Raw genomic sequence first — 20,242 nt, forward strand, 5'->3', positions numbered from 1 at the left:
TTGAAAGAGAGAGCGTAGAGTAGGGATTTGCACATGTGCTCTTCGAAGATGTGTGTGTCTGTTTAGTTAGCATGACATTACACTGAATTACAATAAATGTTATGTCAGTCAGTGTAACTGTGCTTGTGTGCATACCGATTTATTTAAATGGTACAGAGGAAGAGTTGATCAGTTAATATTTCATCTACTCATACTCTTACTAATTCACCTGTTAAGTAGAGGAAGTAGTCATCATTTCAACATGATATAGTATCTATGTGGTATAGCACCACTTTCCCTTTCCATTCTATATAAGTTAATGGGCAGTTGCTGTTCTTAGGATCTTAAACTACCGTAGATTTTTTGTGTTCAACTAGCATATCATGTTCACACTAATTATGATGCATTCAAGAGTGTTTTTTCATGAGTTTGTTTTAAAATACGGCTGCATAATAAATCAGCTTAAAGCGATATGTTTGTATTCTGGAAAAAATTGAGTGGCTCTGTGTGCATATGTTTATGTAAATAAATTAATTTGAAAAACCAAAATACATATGAATGTTTATTTATGAATTCGCAATACAATGTGGCAGTGAACATATTTCTCAGCGTTGTGAAAAACAGAGTATTTACAATCTGCTGGCTTGACGGTGCTCCCTAACTTTTGTTCATTCGAAACTCATTCACTTTTATTTTGTATTGATTTCTGTTCTTTTTTTCCATTCATTAGCTCTTTTGCTGGTTTTCACTATATGTTATTTAAATTCATATTATTCATGGAGTTCTTTTTAATTATGTTGTTAATCTTTTGGAAATGATAAAATTGTATGCCCCTATACTCTTGAAACAGGTTTCTTTTTTATCACCAATGCATACATGTATCTCTCTTCCAGCTAAAATTGCAACAAATTTTCAAAGTGTGTGTCTCTCTCCCTGTTTCTCTCTCTCTTTTTTTTTTTTTTTTTTACATCTGTCTTTTGTCTTCTTCTGCTTGCATGCTGCTTTGCCATGGCCCAAACTGTGGGTCTTCCTTCAGCCAGTCCACCATCTTGCTGCCTGTCACAGCTTGGCTCAGTGAGCTTATAAAAGGCTTTCACCTCCTGCTAATGTCAACACCACCACTTCACCTCCAGCCACAGTTGTGCCAATCTTATGCCACCTAACTAGTTTTGTAAGTGTCATTGCATGGTGTTGGTTTACAACGAAATTGACATTCTTTGTGCTGCTTTGTAATATAGATTTTATGAGTTCTAATTAAATGTACATTTCCACATTACTGATGTTATTTTGACCTAAAATGAATTAGCAGGACTTGTGAAAAGAAGTGTAAACTACCCAGAAATACATAACCAGTTGTTTTTTAACTGAATACTTGGGAAAGATGAAATCAAACTTTTTTGAAATCTCAATATGCAAATAATTTGTTAATTCACAGTGGAAGAAAGTATTGAATCTTTTGCATCTTGCAGCTGTACTACTAAGCCCAGTTGTGTGTTTACTGCTGAGGGGAACACAGTAGTAATATGAGCAAACACCTTCAAGTACTGTTCTCTTGCATACAATTGTATCAAGTGGCCATGTGTATGTCATCAGGTTTATAAGCTCTATATGGTGATTTTTGTACTTTGTGATTCAAAAACATTTGTACAGTGGTTAGTGTTCTGCTTGGAGGTAAAGTACAAATGATTGATACATGTTCAGTGTCTTCAGTCATGTTCAGCAGTATTTTCAGTGATTTCAGCCAATCATTTCCACACCACCTGGAGCTGCTATTGTTGCCTCCTGCCTTTTGTATAGATGCTTTGAAAATAAATAAAAATATATTTTATAGTGCCTTCAAAAGGCATTCTTACCACCTTAACCTTTCCACAGTCATGTTACAGTTACAAACTTCATAGGGTTTTGGTGAATATTCCAGACAAATATTGGAAACATGTGAAGTATATTTAGTTTAAGCACAATTTATTATGATAAGTAAAGTCTCTTGCCAACCAATTGTCTGCAGTACTCTCTTAGCTCTCTGCAAGCTAATCTTAGTATAAATCAATGTAGTACAGATGTTTTTATTTATTTATTTTTTTGTCATGTTTTTCTAAAAAAATATATCTTTGCTGTCATTCATACGTAATCTCTGTCTCTTTTCTTGTTTTCTTTCCCAGGGTAGACTGCTGGAGCGGAAAGAACAGGAGCTGGCCACAATCCAGAGTTTCTACAAAGAGCAATTAGAAATAATGGAGAGAAAAGTAAGGATGCTTTTGCCATTTCTGCTGATTGTCTGTCAAAGTATTTGAAAATCAGAAAAACTATATTTTGTAAAAGTGTTTTCGTCCAAAAAAGTGGTTTGGTTTGTTGCGTTGCACAGCTTTCTCAAAAGTGTTTTCTTTTTTTTTATCTCTCAAAAAAAACATGGCATAATTAAGGAGGTAGCTTGATCTTACATAAGGTAGTAATGTAAGTTATATTACTATATGTTGTCAAGGAAGTATTGAAATACAAATTACATTGAGTCAGCAGCCAGATGGGAATTCAGATGTGATGGAGCAGAGGCATCTCAGATGGATTTATTTTCTTAATTACATATGGCAAGGCAAGTTTGTTTGTACAGCACCAGTCATGTACATGGCAACTCCAAATGCTTTACAGAAAAACAAACAAAAATCAGAAACTCTTCTTTCTACCATTTTATGGTTTTTCAAGTGAAAAAAGATAAATGCAGGTTGTTGGGCTTTTTTTTTTTTTTTTTTTAAGAAATAATGTCTTTGGTTTCTTGAATCTAATGTCATACAAGAAGAAGGTTTGTGGTGTAAAGTATCAGGACCTATTGAAAAATGTGTGATCCATACCAGATTTTAACGCAAAAAACACGTTGTTTGGAAAATAGTATGAAGCCGAAATGGGGAGGAACTTGCTTAAAAATATAAGTAAACCCATAACTCAATGTACATAACTTTAGACATTTGACATGGCAGCTGCACAGTGAATAGGACCTGTGGCTGCAGAACAACATCAAATCACCACCTCTTTACTCGCATACTAAAGATCTAGTGTTAGAGTTTTGTGCTGATATGAGTTTAATTTCTGATAAACATTGTGCTGTGTATTGTAGCCAAGCATCTCTGTCTTGGTCTTCATTTGCTATTTCTCTGCTCATTGCAGTTACCATGTAAAAGTAAAGTAAAATGTAGAGAAAGATATTATGTTATGAAACTTTAAGTGGCAACCTAATATGAAATAACGCTATGAAATTATCGAAGAAAAACAAACTCCTGTATGCTATTGCCCTTTTCTCCTTCCCCATCCTCTGGGTGTTACTGTGTGTATTCACAGCTTTTCCCTCAAGTATTAGTTGGGTCTCCAACTAATGGCTCTTCCACTCTAACCCTCCCTCCCTGCGGCAGGGCCCATCAGGTATACAGGAGGGGACCTTATCTAGTCCCTGGCACTCACCTCCTTTAGGCCTTTGAGAAAACCTTTTACATAGCCAAGTTAAATGGTGGGGTCTCTGCATGACTCATAGCAAGCGGCACGCGCTGCAATGCTTGACAGAGAAGACTGATTGGCAGGAGAGTGCAGGATGCTCTATCTTTCTTCGCTTGCCGCCACAGTCCCTTTTTCTCTCCTATCTTTTTCTCCCCCCATCATTTTCTCGCAGCTGACCTGCATGTGGATGAGGTAGTGAGAAAGAAAGGGACTGAGTGGGAGGAGATAAAAAAAAGGCTATACGGACTGTGCATTAAACAGACTGTCTGTCCTCAGTCGGCGACCATCTTCCACCTTATTTTCCTTCATTTTGCAGTCCTACACTTTATTCATCTGGCTCTCCATTCATGGCATTGGTCCTATTTTGCCGTCTATCCTTCCCCTTTTTATTCTCCTATAACTGTCGCTCAATTTAGTTTGTTGAAAATAAATGGTCTCTTAAAACCTGAATAGTGACTGACAGAGGTCATATACATAAAATTAAAAAGACTGAAAGAGTTCATGATTCAGTCATATATTTAAGAAAACTTTTCAGAATGTATTGTTAGGAATAAATAAAAGAAAAGGCATTTATAACAGAGTCAATTCAGTTGTTTCATCAGTACTTTCTATTCTGTTGCTGCTGATAGTCCTAGATAGTTTTACTCTGACACAGTCTAGATATTGGCCATGTGTCTCCTGAATAAAACACAATATACGTTTTAACATGTGACATGCTGTACATACAACAAAAACTCCCAGCATTTTTATTTTGTCATATTGGCAACTATTTCTAATGTTAATAGTAAACAATGGTTAAACAAAACATATAACAAATTCAATCACCAATCAGCTAATCAAAAAACAATCTTTATTATTATTTTTATTTTTTAAATAAATCAAATCCTGCTTCAATAGGAGTTGCAAAACTCTTCAGGATCTACCTAAATTCTAACCCTTTATAATTAAATATTGTCATATTGACCACACATAGGCTTTAGGCATCTTCATACTTATAAATGTTTAAAACAAAGATAAAAACAAATTAATTGGAGAATTCAGAGACAATTACTGTTTTATCTTTCCTTTAACTTAAATGAAGTCCTTGAAGTTGTCTGGAAGAATATGTCAGTGTGCACATGTGCTTTGCCTGTGTGAAAAGACATAATCAAACATACTTCAGTTTCCTGTTTGTCTTACGAATAAAAGAAGATAACAAAGCATTCTTTTTGTCTAAAGGCTGTAGATGCCCTTTGATTCCACTACTAACACAAATGTGCAAACAGCCTGTGTGCGGGGGTGTATGTGTAAACGTGTGAATATTGTCTTTTTATTGACAGGTTCACGTGCAAGCTGTCATCTTTGAAGTATTTATTATACAGTAACCGATTGACTACATGCATCCTAAGGATATTAACAAGTTGTGTACTTTTTTTATTTACAAATATATACCGACAATAAAAACATAGCTGCCCAATGGAGTTTGGATTTCCACTGCAAAACAAAATTTATTTTTAACCGATTTGATATGGATTTCATTCACTAAGTTTTCATGTATTTTTTTCTATCTAGTGTGAACTGGATTGATGTTGTTGGTACAGACTGTACTGCTGTTGCAGGCATGGTGGAGCTTACTGCTATATACTCAAAGAGTTATCCAGTTATCCAGGATATGACAATTCTAAGTGCTTAAGTAGAAGGCAACTGGACTTCTTGCTAGACCAGCGCTTCTCAATTCCAGTCCTCAGGCCCCCATGCTCTGCACTTCTATTCCAGAACAGCTGATTCAAATGATTGCATGACCATCAAGTGCTGCAGAACTTGAATTCAAACCAGGTGTGTGGCAGAAGGGAAACACCTAAAATATGTAGGGCAGGGGGCGTGTGGACCAGAATTGAGAAACACTGTGTTAGACTAAGCTGAAGAACATTTTCATTCCATATATTACTGGAGTCGTCTAAGATTCGAAGAAGGATGTTTTCCTGGCATGATATTCTTGTGTGTATTAAACCCAAGAAAACTATCAAACAAAGATTGGTTCATCCCGGGGACAAAACACCCAAACACAACCTCAGTGGTGAACCAGCAACCTGCTAATTTTGTGTCTTTGCCACCGAGAAGAGCAAACTCACAGGGTTTAGAATCCACAATTCATTTACATCTCAAGGACAAGGAATACTTGTTTAAAGACTGAAATGTGTAACTTTTGGCAGGGTAGAAAAGTGGTTTAAGAGAGCAGGGGAAAAGTCTGTAAATATTAAATATGAACACTAAACAGAGGAGATGGCTTCAGATTTCATCTTTCAAAAACCAACTCTGCAGCCCTGACTCATCTCCGTAGGAAGTTTTTCAGTAAATTACACCTTAGAAGATGTGATTGAAACCACTCAAATGGCATTGTTGGGGACATGTTTGCATTGTTGAGTAACAATCCAAAAATTTGGTAGGACCTGTGATTGCCCCATTAGTGACTTCAATTGGCTTACTGGTATGATTGTTATTACTGCAACTTATAAGCATGTTTCTTTCAACCATGTTCAGAACTGAAGAGGCATTTTGGATGAGAGGCAAATCTCTTTAAGAATAAAGAGTTGTAGCTCAGTGGCCTACCACTTCAGTGCTTAGCTAGTATGATGAGGCTCATTATAAATCTGTCTGCCTGACCATCATTTTCTGAATCTGACAGGTTTTTTTTGCAAATGAGCAACTCCACACCTGCCAATGTTGGTCAAATCTCTGATGGCTCGCCAGAAGGTTGCATTTAGCACAGACCATAAGTATTATTCTTCTGTACCAGATTTTCTTTTGTCCCAAGGCTCCTTACTTTGGAGTCTGAACCAGATGACCGACTTTAAAGAATTATCAAAAGGTCTAAGCACATCTCATACAAAAATACCTAAACGGAGTTTTGCAGATTTTCACTCAAAAAATAAAACAATACAAAACAAACAAAAAAACATGAAAGGAAATGCAGTCCATTGTATTATCAGTGCTGGTTTTGACTCACTTGAGCCTGGATTCCTTGATGGACAAATGTTTTTGCTCTACCTGGGTCCTTTTGAACCCACCATAGCTCTGGCAGCTGCAGCATCTGAGAGAGACAAGGTCACAATAAGACTTTGATGAACCAAAATGACTGGGTAAAATATTATATTTTATCAAATATGAACTTCCTTATGGCATAAGAGACAGAACTTGTGCAGATGGAATGAATTAATAGTGAGCTTAGTCACAAGAATGGTGTTTTTTTTTACTTAAAACGAGACAGCAACAGATTTATTTTTTGTATAAACACTTTCCAAGGAGAAATTTTAACCATTAAAAACACAATAAAATTTGTATAAATTGTAGACGAATGTACTCAAAAGAAGTGTGTTCAACTGCCTTATCAGTAGATGCATGAGCACATGTAACCTTATTTTGAAGAGTAGATAGCGGTCTACAAAAAATAGCAAAAGAAACATAAAAACTGACATCACATTTAGTTTGCCATATGTGGCAAATTATATCTAACGGGAAGGTTGGTCAGTAACTTTTAATGTCTTCTCTTTTATGATGCCAAACACAGAGAATCAAAACCCAGAATCATCAATATTCTACTTACTGAACATGCAGGAACATCCTTCAAATCTCCTCCCTCCCAGTCCCCACTCTCCACCGTCTCGCTTGCTCTCATTAATTTTTGGAAGCTCTCCTAATCTCTATGCAGTGTACAGGTAGAGTATATCCTACTTCCTGTGGCAACATACCCGGTGACTCTGTAAACAAGTCTTAGTTTAAAATTCACCTCGTTTAATCCCCTCTTCTCCCCCTTCTTTGCCGGCTTGTCCCTCAGAAAGAAAAATTAATCCGCCTTCGTCCATGCGTGGAGCGTGAAAGAACCCCTCCCTTCAAAACCCTGACATCAGCCCATCTCAGTCAACAGCTCCTAGAGGGTGTTCAGACAAGTGTGCATGCAAGGATCATCTGAACACAGAGATTCGGGAGCAAATACAGATTTAGTCACACACCTGCATGTATGCAAGATTATACACAAACACAGCACACATGCATTCACACTAATCCCCTCCATGAGCCTTTCCAACAACCTCAAAAACCCAGCTCTCCCCCTTGGAGGGTTATCATCTCCCCCTTTTCAGTCTCTCCACATTGGGCTTTTGTCCCCATGGGTGGAAACGACTGGGAAGAGCTCAGAGCATGTGTGCCAGTGATAGGTGCTTCTCTTCTCTGGTGTCAGGAGAGCTGATCTGGGACTGCTGCTTGAAGTCTGCTCTGGTGAAAAGACACAAAATTTTATGTTAATAAACTGAAACACAAAACAGTCTCACTGTCCCAGAACAACTCAAACTCAGAAGCTCAAGCTGCTAATCCAGATGCTCCAGTAATGACTCCATTTTCTTTTTCTTCTGTGCTGCTCTTCTTTCCTTCATGACCAGAGGACATAGTCAAGTATAATTTAGTCAATAGAGTATTTTGTGGTTCAGTATTTCTTTAATCACAAATAAATATTTCTAAATATGCTCAAGTTGTGTTTGATGGGAAATGCGCCTGTCATCACTGTGCTACTCTGCATTTTCTGTTGCATAAGATGAACGATCGACTTAGGTTGAACAGATTTTTTTCTGTTTCTTTTTTGTCACACATTTTTCAAATTGTCATTTTAATTTCAGTTAAAGATGATGCGAGTAAGAAATAAAAGAAGCTGTCAAATTATGATTTCCTTTTTTTGAGGGCAAAAACGATCCAAACTCGCTATGTGAAAAATCTTTGAAACTACCGATTGTCAAATTCATTGAGGTCACAAGCAGAACCACAACTGCATTCAAAGCACTGCAGGCCTCACTGGCCTGTTAATTAATTTCTTATTCATCCTGTTGACACTTGCCCAAGAAAAAAAAATTCTAAATTCAACTATGGACGTAACTCTGTTTAATTGGAATCCGAATTTTAAAAGCTGTTGAATTTATAACTTAAATACACAAAAATTATACATAATTCTAAATTATGTACAATAGAAACACCTGCTCATTTCTTTGTTGCCCTGTTCTCTGTCTTGTGTAATCAGAGATTTTCACATATTTGAGTTTTTGGGGATTCTTTTTTTTTTCCATTTTGCAAATCTTGGCTCCAACACTAGACATCCCACTGGTTCATTTGGCTAATTTAAATTCACATAGTCACTAAAAACCTGTCAAAGTTACATCTTACTTCCCTCCAACAGAAATTGCTTAGGGCTTCTTCGGTCCCAAACAGTTTCATTAAGGCATTTATTGGAAATAACTTAGGTATAGTAGATCATCGAAACACTTAAGTGCATAACATGAAAGCACAGCTGTGTATGAAATGACAGTTTTTCTAAAAAGTGAGAAACCTCAAAATCCCTACCTTCTATTTTCAGTCATATAAATGTATTACGAACACTTCACATTCTATTTAAAAGTAAAACATATAAATGTAACAAATTGACGAGTCTACATAAATTCAGAGATAAAAATGAATATCGGATGTTTAAAAACATAGCAGTGGGGGCATTTTTTTCCAAACTTAATAGTTGTTGAAGCAACAAATGCCTACTTGTAATACAGATATTTACATAGCCATGGTGTCTGATAACCACTTCAAATCTCCGTATTAAATTCAGTGGGAGTCACCTGACAAACTGCATGTGGCACCTAGACCAGGAAACGACAAGTTTGCATTCACCTGTCCACCAAAATCTTTCTGTTTAGATCAGTCATTGTATTTTTTTTTTGGCAAACTCTGGTCTTATCACACCATGTCATATTTTCACAACAATGGTGCATTGTGGGACCAATAGTTTGCTAGGAGCAAAGTTGTGGAGACCACAGTAGTGGTTCTCCTATGCTATTTTGGCTTATTTTCCATTTATAAGGAAATGTTTTGTTTTCCTCCTTATCTTTTTGGTTTTGATCAAATTCTGTTGATTGAACTTGATGCTATTTGAAGTTAATATTTTGAACCCCTTTTCAATCAATGATTGAGTTACTTTGAAATAACAGCATGCATATCCTGACAGTTGGGTCTTTCTGTTTTATATTATTTTACTACATCTACTAGCATATTACAAGCCAAGGACATTTTTCCCAAATACATCGACTGATCTGGTCTTTGATGTGTCGCTATTACACAGCTGTATATGATGCCAGAGTGAATCACACCAGATGTTTTATTTTTAATGTTTCATTTCTTATTCCATCGTGTTTTGACCTATGAAACTTGATTAGTTTATTATAGTTCTAATCGGGGGATACATTTCCAATGATTATGTTTTCAGTGCCAAATCTGAGTAATTATTAGAACTTTTAATTTCAGAAAACAGATGTTCATTTTATTAAAGAATTTTAACTATAGTCATACAGGATTGTAGTTTAAACATATTCATTCACGTTCATTTGTACCTTTATTAACCGAAGTCAGTTGTCAAAAGTCAATAGAGTATCAGTCTGGAGAAACGGTTGTTGATCTAAAATGTGCTCCATTTTAGAGGGATAACTTCTGTCATAAAGCCTTAATGAGTAAGAAAGGAAATCATATAGGGGCAGATTACTCATCACAAAGAATAGAAGTTGAACAGATTAGGTAAAAAATGCCTGTGAGAATATGTTGAGTCTTTTCCAACATCAGGCATTCAAACCGGGGCAAGCCTGTCTGTAGATGAGCCTAAAATAATGAGATATGAAAATGACTTGCGGGCACTGAAGGAGTAGAGGGCTAGGGATTGTGGGGGAGGTTTGTGTTTGATCCCATCTCTTCCCTGCACAGTCACTTCAATTATCTTCCTCTCCTATCACCTCATCTATTGGGAATATAAGGAGTTATTAAGTAAAAGCTCGAGAGCTGCGGTTATTGGTTTAAAATTGTGATTACTGCAGTGAATGTGTATGAGAGGGTGGCAAAAAGGAGATTAAGTTCATGTTTGGATTTTTTTTAGACAAACATTTTCACATATTTTGACACTAAGCCTTTGAGGTGATCCTCACGAGCGACTAACATAGAATTTATTTTTAGATATCAAATCGTACGCCTTTTTTTAAATGCTATCTGCTTTATTCTCCACAATGCAGTGTGCTTAACACTGCGACCACTTGACTATTCAGGTAAACGTCTGCTGTATGTGACTTTGCCCAGCAGGTAAAAGCTGCATCTGAGTTCTAATTGCTATTTAAATGCCAGAGTTTCTTGCATGAAATCAAACATTATGGAGTACCACCAGAGCGTCAATATTCAGATTTGTAAGCAGGCTGTAAAATCCAAAGGTCACTAATTTATGGAATGTGACATTTCCGTGGTGCTTTCTGCATTTTGCTCATCACTTCTGGCCTATTAATGCATAAATTAAAGCAGAAAAAAAATGTTGCAGCTGTAGTAATACTGTGTAAATATTCATGTTGTGAAGCTTTGATTAATTAAACTTGAATTGAAAATTTTGACAGTCATGTTTTTATGCTTAATAATGATGCAACTTCAAATCAGAATTATGTTAAACCCCAGAAACAGTTTCTTGAATTAAAAGAAGCCTGAATGAGCAGCCTACTTTATACTCTGAATATACTATACTGTATAGTTTGAGCTCTTAGACATTATAAAAATAATTTCTCACATTTTAATCTTTGTGGTTTTCCTCGCAGAATTTTCAGAACTACAAGCAGACAGCTGAAGAGTACTTTGAGGCTGCAGCTAAAGCTGGAGAGCGGATACGGTAAATACTAAATATTTGAACTGTTCCATTTGTAATTATGTTTCATCCTCACTGCCTCATTACATTTTCAGTCTGTAGTACTAAATCAGTTTACGCAGTGTACTTTGAAGTGTACTTTATTTGTGATTTAATTTTGTTTCTATTTGTTTGCAAATCCAACGGATAAAAATGTTATTGTGTTGCAGTGGAACGAAAACCATCAATGAAAAAACAACAATTTAACAAGTGTCAGACAACAGTGTGTGGAGACTATTTGCAATATTATAGGTCTGTTAATGTGGACACTTCAGCCTCAAGCTGCTTGTTAAACAGTTTTACTCACAGTTGTGAGACTGGGTGATAATTTACTATTATCACCCCTCATTTATTCTATTATTATATTGTGACTGAGATGTCAAATTAACATGGACAATTACTTTTTTCCATGCTTGAATATGTAGTAAAATCTTAGTGAAGTGTCAAAACAGCAGATTTAGGCTTAAAGAAATATTACACATGAAATTGGTCTTTAAAACTGTGACATCTATTTTGATGTTGGCAAAATTTATTTAAAAAATCTAATTTCTTAGATGTGAAACATAATATGACATAATACTTGAATTCATCCAAAAGAAGGCATGCTTCAGTGTACGGATGAGAAAGGATATCCCGGCATAAGATCTCACAAAAGAAATTAAGTTGCTATCAGAATGTGACTTTGTTTGAGCTTTTGTTATAGACCCTTGGAATGAATTATTTAAGCTTGTCTCCCAATTGTATCTTTCTATGATACTTTATTTTGATTGACCCAATGCTTTAGTAAATTCATTTCCCTGACATATTGACAAAGCATGCCTAAAACTGCTATTTAGGCCCTATTACAAAAGCGCAAAGTACTATAAACATATTCTGATTTTGCATAAAGGACATGATGCTCCTGTGAGAAAAACCTTACCTGTTATCAGAAAGTATACCAGTTTTATTCAACACGTACCTACTGTCATGCTGACGCTGACAGAGTATGTGGGACTTGCTAATTAATTCTGCTTCATAACACCAATTCTCATTGCTTTCTATCATTTAGTTAGAATGTGTTCAGTTTTCTTATGGGCATTCATTAGCACATGTCTACATGTTTTATTTGAATTTTCCAAATTTCATGAGACTTGCCAAAAAGCCTGGATCTGAAGACCCCTGATCAGAACCACTCCATCATAACTCAGTCTGCCGCAGACTGAAGTCGTTTGCAGACTCTAACAGGTTTTCTTCTAGAATTGCCCTGCATTTAGCTCCATTCACCTTCCCATGAGCTGTGGCCTTTTCCCCAGGCTTTGCTGAACATAAACATCCCCACAGAATTATGCTGCCACCACTGGAAGCAGTATAATGCTTCTTTTAAATTGTGTTTTTCCAATGAAAACGTAATCACAAATCCTGCGTTATGGATGACTTTGTGTTTTCAACTCCTACAAGCTCGTCTTCCAAAATTACTGGGCAAGTGTGCTTTCAGAGCACGGAACAAGGAACAGGAAACTAAAGTCAGTCCATGTCAACGTTACATCTTTTACCTAAGCTTTCACCTAGCTAAGCTCTGTGTTGTTCCACATGTAAGCTCTTTAATTCGTTCAGAGCTTTAATTACAAGGTGTTGCAAACCATTCTTATCATATCAGCTGCATCAGGTTCTGCTGCCCTATATATTTCTCTGATCAAATGGCACTGGAGGATCAGTTGGTGCTGTGATCATCTGCTCTCTGCACACTCGCAACTTTGTTCCACTGCTGGTGCTTTGTTTTGCTTTGCATCCTTTTATTAAGTCACTGCCATTCTACAACCCCAAACCCAGGTAGATCAGGAATGTAATATTGGTTGGTTGACTTCAACCCTTCATTACGTTTCAGGACCTCTCATTTGATCGTTAAGGAGAAAGTATATAGCTAGGTCATGGAATCAAAGTAGGTTCCTAAAAGGTTACTGGTGGGGATGATGTACACTGTTTATTTTCTGGCACAAATAGCTTTTTTTTTTTGCATGTGAGCTGAAATATTTAATTGTGGTGTTTTGTCACCAAAGCAGCAAATGTTTGCTGTATTCCATACTTTACAAACTTTGCATGCCTTTCCATCAATGAAGGCCAGATTTGTGCACTTCACTATCACATACACTACTGTATTGGTTTAAAATGCATTATGCTTTTATGCAATCAGATTTATTGTTGTAATTATAAAAATATGAAGTTCAAGGAGTATAAATACTTATGCAAGACACTGTGGGTTGCAGTGAAAATCTTTAAAAAGTTTATCGTAAGTGTTGTCTGATGGACAATGACCTCATCCGCCACACTGACATCTTCCAGTACCAGACACATTCAATTCAAGCTCCACACAATGCAATCCTCAAATTTTGTCCAAATGATTTCATTTGTAAAGATTTGCTATTTTCTATAGTTGCATGAGCGAGGTTAAAAGATCACTGCAGCACAAGTTTGCTGAAGGAAAGCGTTTAGTTTGGCCACGGTGTGCTGCTATTATTTTTATACTGTGCACACAAAAAAATCACTCCAATTTCCCTTTTCCATCTCTACCACACACTGAGGGACATTTTGTATTCAGTCAGTCATGTGCTCATCATGTTCTGTCAGCATTAGGGCAGTGTTTCATTGTGGAATGGTCATGCTGTCATTTCACACTACACTGACCAGCCAGTAATTATTCTATTTACCAACTGTTCAGGGGAGGATTGGAGTAGTACACATTATGCTATTTAGCTAAATGGCACAAAAAAAGAAAAGAAAAAGAAAATGATTATAATTCTTCACTCTTTCTTGGCAACTAGACCTCTACATGTCCATCTTCTGTCTTTTTTTAATATGTTTTTGTACTCACTTTATTATTTGTATTCTTTCGTTATAACTTAAATATTTAACACTGACAATAATTCATAGTAGAATGTAAAATTTGTTCTTCTTTATTGTAGCTATCTCTATATGTACACATCAGTTAGATCTTTATGAATGCTCTTAATTAAAAATAAACAAAAAACAAAAAGATTTGTGCCAATCCCTACTGGGCATGCACATTTGTTCTGCCTCTAGCCTTTGTACTTCATAAATGAAACTTCTTAGCATTGTTTGTAAGTGTGTTGGTTTCATCTTATTCTATGTGATAAAAATAATTTGGGTTGGTCCAGGGGAATCTTTTTAAATGATTTCTGATAACTTGTATAAACCACAAGCCTTGAACATGTGGCTCATTCATTGACCAGTAAGAGTCTTTTGTGGCATGACAACCTTAAGTAAATTTAGCAAGTAAATTGGAGTACATGACCCAACTGTTTTCACTTAAAGCAGAAAAGTATTTCTTCATAAATACAATGACAATAATGTCATCCATAACACATATTTGTTGTTATTTTGACTTTGATACATAGACTTAAAATACAGAATAAATATAGTTAGCCTCCTGAATATAGTTGGTTTGCTGGTTTGCTTTATTGAGTAACACTGGGAGTTTATCAATGAGATATGAGCTACTTAATTAGTTGGGCTAGCTGGGCTGATACAGTACATTGTGTGTCTTCTTCTTCTCAGTAGTGAACATCAGAATATGATTTTTGATATTCCAACCAGTCTATCTTTGGTAAGGCCCAGTAAAGGTAAAAACTGTCTGTTTCTGATAAACAGGCAATTTCTGGATGCATCTCTGAATTCAAAATTGGAAGAAAATGAAATGTATAGCTGAACGCTTTGTGGGGGGAAATCCAGTCTGTTTATATTTTGTTGTTCTTCTTTCTCATCCTTTGTGCAATTGTGGTTGCATGGACCAGCAACTTACCAAGACACCTGTTAACAATTCCCTTTATACAAACTAATACATTGCCTGATGAAGCAAAAAGCCACATATTTGGCCAAAATGTTTGGCAAGCTTTAGTGAAGATGAGTCTCACCTCAGGTGCTTCAAGAACTCAGAATACATATATTGGAGCCCACAGGTTACGTCCTCTCCTTGCCTGCAGTTCATGTGATTCCCTATCAAAATATTGCCTTCATATGGAGACATATTGCATGGTTGTCTTGCTATAAGGAGTTTAGAAGAGTTCATCCGTTAGTTTTGCCTTGGGGTGTCCATGCAACCCATATTCCCCAAATAGCACCTGACTGCAAAGAAAGCACAACATTTTGGCAGGGCTTACCTTAAGATCTTGACATCTATTAATCCTCTTAAAGAACCTTGTTACTCTAGGGCAGAATCTTAGTGAACCTCAGGTGTCTGTGTGTGGATTCGTCCCAAATGTGACTGCAGCCTGGTAGTTTAAAGCCCACTGTCTCATCTGAATCTCTGCATCTCTACTATTGTAGAGGTGAATACTTGAATAAGAGGTACAGGTTATTGCCTGCTATGCATCTCGCTGCTTTTAGTTTTTATTTTCTGTCTTTCTGTCCTTCTGAGTTTTGATTGAATTTTTAGGCCTTTGCTATTAAACATGCAAACTAACTGCAAACATGCAGTTCAGAGTCCAGTCAAAACCTGACAAATATATTACCAACCTGGAAAAATTCAGAACATTGTATTTGACTATTGCTATTTGAAAGTACAGCAGTTGGTATCTGGCTGATTAATTTAAGATTTATTTTTGAGCTGCAATTTTACGCAAAGTTGTAAGTTGCAGTATAACATAAAGATATACAAAAAATGTTAACGATAACTGAAACTAGTGAACAAAATGGGGGGAAAAATATTACGTTACACCATCAATGTAGAAAATACATTAGAGTTGTGAGTAATACAAGACATCTTTAAAGAGACAATGCCTAAGGTTACTGCATTTTGTATTTTATTTTCTCAGTATTGTTTTGTAATTTTCAAGTAAACATATTTTGAGCCATAAGTTTGAAATGCTAACCTTTTTTTTTTAAAGTAAAACTGTTTAAATAAAAAGCTAAATGGAGAAACCAAAAAACTGTCTGAAATCGCAAAGCTAAAGATGAACACTGATAGAAGGTCCTTATCCTTCCCAACTTGAGTGAGTCGTTCAACCACAAGTTTTCGTGATTGAGCAGTTATCAGCGATGAGGCGTCACACACAATCCCATGAACACACGGGCCCCTTATCTTGTTCTTGCTTGTCACCTGTTTTAATGAAACACTGCCTTTATCCTATAAAATCGTCCTTTTCCTCTGTCCCCACAAAGCGAGACTGGTAGGGATCAATCAGTCTGGCTAACTGAGAGCAAATTTTTATCAATCAATTCCATCTGTTTTTAGCATTTCATGTGTCAGCGTAGAAAGATAGAAGCACAGCTCTGTCTATCTGCAGCACATGACTTCTACTGCTCCTGGATGTAATTCCCATTCGAGATAGAACTGTGTTTCTGCAGAGCTGAGATAAAATTTAGGGATGTAATATTGCAGTATATGAACTTAGGATTTAAGTTTGTGTCATAACTTAGCAAAGGTTGGATAAATCTTTCCCATGACTGCCAAATTATACTTTGTAGAAATATTCTGTGTTTCTGATATTGCGTGATTGGTAAGTAAGATTAGTGTGAGCTGAACTATGTTATGCTCATAGCATTTTCATAAAAGCTTCACAAAGCCTCTTACAATAGAAGATGCCTGCTCTGTCGTTTCTTTTGATCTCACCCCAACCATGACATCTTTGATCCTCTCTTTGCTTCCTTTTCATTCAGTGTATTATTAAAAAATAAAGTAGAATGCCACAGCTGCTAGTTTAAGGCAACCAACATCCTCGTCATTAATAAGCATCCCCCGGTACACACACAAACACAAACAATGCCCCCTCAGACACGGAGAATAATAAAAAGCTACGCCCATTCGATCTTTTCTTTTTCTTATTATTTCTTAATTCCCTCATGTCATGCCCTGCAAAAACCAGGAACTTGAGCTCTCTTCATAAAAAGCCACACACCACCAAGGTGAGACAAAAAAATAATGAGAAACTTACGATTCCATCCTAATCTTTTCCCCTCAACTCTTCACGCATCTTTGGCGACCGTCACTTTTCAGAAAGCAATTTGGATGTTGTTTTGCTTCTTTTCACTGCAAAAGTTAGCAATCAAACTAGCTGGGTCGACTAATGTTTTTGTAATAAGAGCTCACCTTTTATTTCAGTCAAACGAGGCAGTTGGTGCAGATTAGCAGAGGCAATTTTCTGCTTCAGATTCCATTATTAAAACACACCTATCAGAAAGTTTCTTGTGTTAAATAGAAAAAAGAATTATTTTTATTCCTCCTGAGTTTGGATTAATACCTTGAGGCTATTGTTGCTGTTATCGTGAGTTCTTAGGGAGTAATTCAGAGCACAGACATATTGTCAAGTTGCAAAGGCAAACATCAAGTAATTCAAAAGAATCTAAACGTTAAATTTGGACACAAATAATTGATTTCAACACAATGCAATCTCTATATCTAGCAGAACACTGCTAATCCCTCATCTATGTGTCAGAGATTATGTCCCCTTTTTATCCAGAATGAATGCATTTCATTAGCAGGCTTGAGATCTATTCAATTAGAAGAAGTTCCATAAGCCACAAAGTATCACAATCTATCAAAACCAACTAGTCTGACAGTCTTTGACAAATCAGTCTGAAGGGCAAAATTCTTGACTTTCCCATTTGAAACATACTTGTTTTAAGTAAAAACTTTCAGTGGATTTGTATATGAGTTTTTGAATCAGTTCAAAGGTAATCAGCCTCTCAATTAAAATAGAAGACCCTTATTAACTTTAAATAAATTACACACAAATTAAGAAAATAAATGGAGAATTTATACTAAGAAATTAGCTTTCAACATATTAGTATCAAGTAGGTACTAGTAAAATCTGAGAATTATTAGGAACGTATGGATTCTCAAAAGCCTGGAGAAACAGTTTTTGGTCCTAATTCTAGTTTTTATGAGGGGATAAAGGATTTTCTGTCTTCAGAAGAAACTTTTTTTTGGAGCACCAGACTTTGCTGATGGTCAACACCCAGGGGTGCGAATCAACCTCTAGCAACAAGCACCTTCAATCCTCCACAAAAAAAAAGATGCCGTCTTTGTGGCATGCTGTTTTAACATAAAATTAGTTTCACCAAATTTACATTTATTTGGTTTAGGACCAGACGTATTAGTAAATTAAGATATCTCTAATTATATTTTGACTAGACAAATTATCTGTTTGAGAAATCTCTAACTACGTTATGACTAATATAAATGATGTCATATTTACCATTAATTAGTACGAAAGCTTAGATATATGCATTTAATTGCAAGTTATCTGAAACTTATAATTCAGATATCAACAATTAAATTATGACTAGTCTTTTTTGGTCTGCATCAGCATTTGATCATGCCTTCACACACCACCAAATGAACCAGACTTTCTATACAACTGAACTAGAGTTTGATATAAGCAAATTAAACAGGGAAAGCTTGAATGCAACCTTTATGTCATACATTTGTGTTTTATTTTTTACCTAACCATGCTGCATCTTTGGCCAGGAAATAGATATGACTAGTTTATGGATGATATGAAGAACTGACTAGTATGACTAGTTCACATCCAAGGACGGTTGGCTCTTACAGTACTATTAAGAATGCTATTACTACGTATTTGTGTCCAGCATATTAGAAATGTTGGAAACTATCATCAATTATCAATGTGCAGGGCAGATCCTGAAGGCATCAGTCAGTAACCTGACGTCCTGTCTTGATAGGTTAACGTGGAGAAATGTTTGACTGCCTCCAGCGCACCTAGTGGCGTTGCACCTTGTAATGAGGAAAAGGTAAATCATAGACTGATGGTTGCCATGGACTACTGTTTGTCCATGCAAACTGGAAGGGTTATTCATCATTTAATTCATCACTGTCACATTCGGTTTGTTTCTCTCTCATAGGTTGCATTCACTTCCCTCTTCATGAATATTCTCTCTACCTCTGATTTGTTTAATCCTGTCGCTTTACCCTCCACTGCACACGCTAGCACACACACCCACACATACTAAGACTGCACAATAGACACACCAGTGCAGAGAAATTTCTCTCACAGTCTTATTTGCATGCAGTTTCTCACATGCGAGCACACACACACACACACCCCATGGATTTGTTAAGCACAGATAACACCGACATGCACACTGGGTGTGCATATTTGTTGTGTATTTGTAAGTAAAGGAAGGAACCTCTGAGCTCATTCATATGTGAAGGAGGCATGAATCCGTAATTGCTTTCTGGCATGGTACGAGGACAGCTCTGAGAGTTGACTGGGTGTTGGTGTGCGTGCAAGCATAGAAACTTGTGCAGGGGTGTGTGTGTGTGAATGTCAAGTGGTCATCTTCAGTTCTTCATTTGACATGATGAAACATGTGCCTCCTTATCGAATTAAACTCTAATTCATTCCCTCTACAATTCTTGCTCTTTGTATGCAGCCTGAAAAATCCAGTGGTGAAACATTTAAGTTCACCATTGCTTTATACAACAATGTGGCAACAGGTTAAGCAGCGGCCATGCTTTCATGGCCGCTGCTTAGACTTTATCTTGAATTTAGATGTTGAAACAAAAATAAAATAGTTTATTATATATATTTCTCAATTTACCCCAAAAAGGTGTTGCTTTAGGTGTTGTTTATGTATAGGAATTCTGGAAATTCCTATACCAGAAATGTCAGAGGAGTTTGTATTGTAAACATAATATAATGTCACCTTCCTAAAATAATGGCCAAAGTAATTTCCTGCCAAAAGTGATATTTTTGCCTAAAACATATTTCTGAAAGAAAGAGGTAGTGATTTAGGCCATTACTTTAGGAAGCTGTCGATATATGACCTACACTTGTGTAACTAACCCCCAAATCAATATTTTTTTTATACTGATAAAGTCTTTAATAGCTTATTTAGGATTTTGTCTTGATGTTTCTGTTGGAATTTTGACATTTGACATGAAATTAGTTTAGTCCTGCAATATTTGATCTCAGTCCTGGCCTCCTTTGGTCAAACAATACCTAAGTAGTTGAATTTTCTTGTTGGTTGCAGTGGTACAGTTTGGTCACATCTCCATGTTCGGGTATCAAATGATCTCACTCGGACACACAACCCGTCCCAGTGGTGCATCAA

At 36.3% G+C, this 20,242-nt stretch overlaps 1 protein-coding gene across 6 annotated transcripts in view; it reads left to right on the forward strand.

The window, feature by feature from the left end:
• chchd6b (coiled-coil-helix-coiled-coil-helix domain containing 6b) overlaps positions 1-20,242 on the forward strand; it is a 57,709-nt gene that overhangs the window by 17,134 nt on the left and 20,333 nt on the right. For all 6 annotated transcript variants that reach the window (XM_028003813.1, XM_028003816.1, XM_028003814.1 and 3 more), the window contains 2 exons: positions 2,139-2,222; positions 11,088-11,158. In XM_028003813.1, the coding sequence (XP_027859614.1) occupies positions 2,139-2,222; positions 11,088-11,158 (155 nt within the window). The remainder of the gene's footprint in view (positions 1-2,138; positions 2,223-11,087; positions 11,159-20,242) is intronic.

The sequence above is a fragment of the Xiphophorus couchianus genome, chromosome 20 (assembly GCF_001444195.1).
Source record: "Xiphophorus couchianus chromosome 20, X_couchianus-1.0, whole genome shotgun sequence".
NCBI lineage: Eukaryota > Metazoa > Chordata > Actinopteri > Cyprinodontiformes > Poeciliidae > Xiphophorus > Xiphophorus couchianus.